General features: G+C 27.0%; 1 protein-coding gene across 3 annotated transcripts in view; it reads left to right on the forward strand.

Annotated features, from left to right (window-relative positions):
* LOC100161856 (uncharacterized protein C15orf61 homolog) overlaps positions 1-1,822 on the forward strand; it is a 9,925-nt gene extending 8,103 nt beyond the window's left edge. For 2 of the 3 annotated variants that reach the window (XM_029486736.1, XM_029486737.1), the window contains one exon: positions 1,632-1,822. In XM_029486736.1, the coding sequence (XP_029342596.1) occupies positions 1,632-1,759 (128 nt within the window). In that variant the 3' untranslated portion in view covers positions 1,760-1,822. Of the gene's footprint in view, positions 1-178; positions 797-1,631 lie in introns of those variants that run through there. The other variant, XM_001944425.5, reaches the window with a different exon arrangement.
* Positions 1,823-2,359: the final 537 nt, after the last annotated feature.

Consider the following 2,359-nt stretch of genomic DNA (forward strand, 5'->3'; position numbering starts at 1 on the left):
CATCACTATTAGATATTGGCAATACAATTATTATTCTATTAATACCTACATATTTAATTTTAGAAATAGACTAAATATTTCTTTGAAAAATTGAAACCAGTTTTGTTTTGTGTTATTTAATTATTTGTTTATCTTTTTCCGTTATAATTACCAAGAATATGAAGAATATAATTATGTAATTACGTTCACAAAATTTGATTATGTGATAAGGCAACCATCGTGATAGTGTGATACTGATAATATTGATAATAATTGTGCAGATAAGAAGCGCTGTCTCTAGACCACGTACGTACATATGTACGTCCGTGCTCTAGACGCTCGTCCGTATAATACTATTAATACCACGGCTATAGATATGAAGTATCTATCGGCTATAGTATCTATAGCCGTGATTAATACTATATAATACCTTGGCTTCACTCTATCTTTTATCTATGGTAGGAGTGTTATCACGACGATCGTGTGTGGTCGTCCGTGACGAAAGACGATGCCGAAATGTTGAATGTTTTGCAAAATTTGATCGGACGGCACCGGCTCCCTCAGGCCTCGACCGTGCTCACGAATTATTTGCGGCAAACTAACGAGCCACCGTGGACGTCATTTTTCGTTAAATACACTTCGGTGATCGACGACCAAAGGGGCCGGTCGCACTTCAATTGGAAAACTGGCGACTCAAACTATCACATTTTACGTTCCGGCTGTTTCCCATACATAAAGTACCATTGCACCAAAAGGCCGTACGAAGACCTGCGAGTAGAGGACCGATTGTTTAATATTTTAAAGATCGTCAATCTGGGTGAGCAACTGACGGTTTAGAGAGCTAACAGTTCTATACAATGCTTTTGTGATTTGCGATTTGCAATAAACGGTTGCACAAAAGCCCAAGACGTTATATTTTTTTATCGTATTCAGATTTAAATAGTTAATAAAGTGTGAATATTAACACCATAAATAAATATCAATGTCATAGTTGTTTTAAGAAGTGTTATCCAAGATTTATAGTACAATTTATTTAAAAAAAATTCAGAAGCCCAACTGGTTGCTAATTTATAGTTATTAATAGTTTTTAATTTTTATCCAATTTAAGCATTAGTTTTATGAAATTATTTATTGTATTCCATTTACACATAATAATATGCATAATATATAATGCAATATTGTGGATCATGATTAATTATTAGGTAATAAATATGTTATTTTATGGAAATTAATGTTTTCTCATTTTTCTTTTATAAGTTGCTTCAGCTTCAGCTTAAAATTAAATTTATTAAAATATTTAGATTATTTTTATCAATTGAACTTTAATCATTAAATTATTCTACTGAAATTGCCATAAATAATACCTTACACCATTTTATATTCTTATTCATTTTTTTTTTAATTTTTTCAATTTGAATTTAATTATTTAATACATTTTGCTGCTTATAGACGAGGCATGCTATTTAGTTTTCCCATGCATTTAATACAAATAACTGGTTTTATTCAAAATATTGTTTAAAAATTTGTATTCTAAAAGACTAGAAATGTAATATTTGAAAACGAACCCATATTATTGGTATTAAAATATGTACCTATAATATGTAATGGTTTTTTAAGACTTTTTATCATTAATAAATAATGTGATTTTTCAGGAATACCATTGCTTTTGTATGGTGTATCTGCTGTTTTTATGATTTCATATAAAGAAATAGTGAAGACACCCGAAGGAGATGTTAATGTTTATTTTCTTTTAAAAGAAGATAAGGGTTCAACACATTAAAACAATTTCAATATAGATAGTATGTTTTAGACAAAACTGAAATGAATGTTGTAACTTTCTAAATTATTCAGAGTTATTTAATCTAAATGTTAAATATATAATAAATAATGTTTATAAAATAATATAAATAATAGTAGAAAATATTGTCTGAAAAAAATATATACCTAGCTTGAAATGTGATTAATATAAGCCGCTGTATTATTTATATTATAAGTTAAAACATAATTTAAAAAATATCAAGTTAAAAAGTGCTTCCATACACAAATTATGATAAAAACATCATATAACAACATACCTATAATGAAATTATAAACAAGATAAAATTCATTAAAATTTATCTCTGGTTAACAATTTATTGTTACTATACTAAAAAAAAAAGTTATATTAAGGAAAAAGAACACAAATTTCATAAACATTTTAATTGTATGTATTTTATAAAAATATTTAGCAATAACCAACAATAATACTTGTAACAATCCAAATCCAGTATAAAATTGTATAAATTATAAAGTTTCAACAATATAATTCATTGCACTAGTTTGATTTATAAGCAATATACTACTAAGATTTACTAAAAATGTGTTGTTTAAGAAGTAACAT

This window comes from Acyrthosiphon pisum, chromosome A1 (genome assembly GCF_005508785.2).
Source record: "Acyrthosiphon pisum isolate AL4f chromosome A1, pea_aphid_22Mar2018_4r6ur, whole genome shotgun sequence".
Classification (NCBI taxonomy): Eukaryota; Metazoa; Arthropoda; class Insecta; order Hemiptera; family Aphididae; genus Acyrthosiphon; species Acyrthosiphon pisum.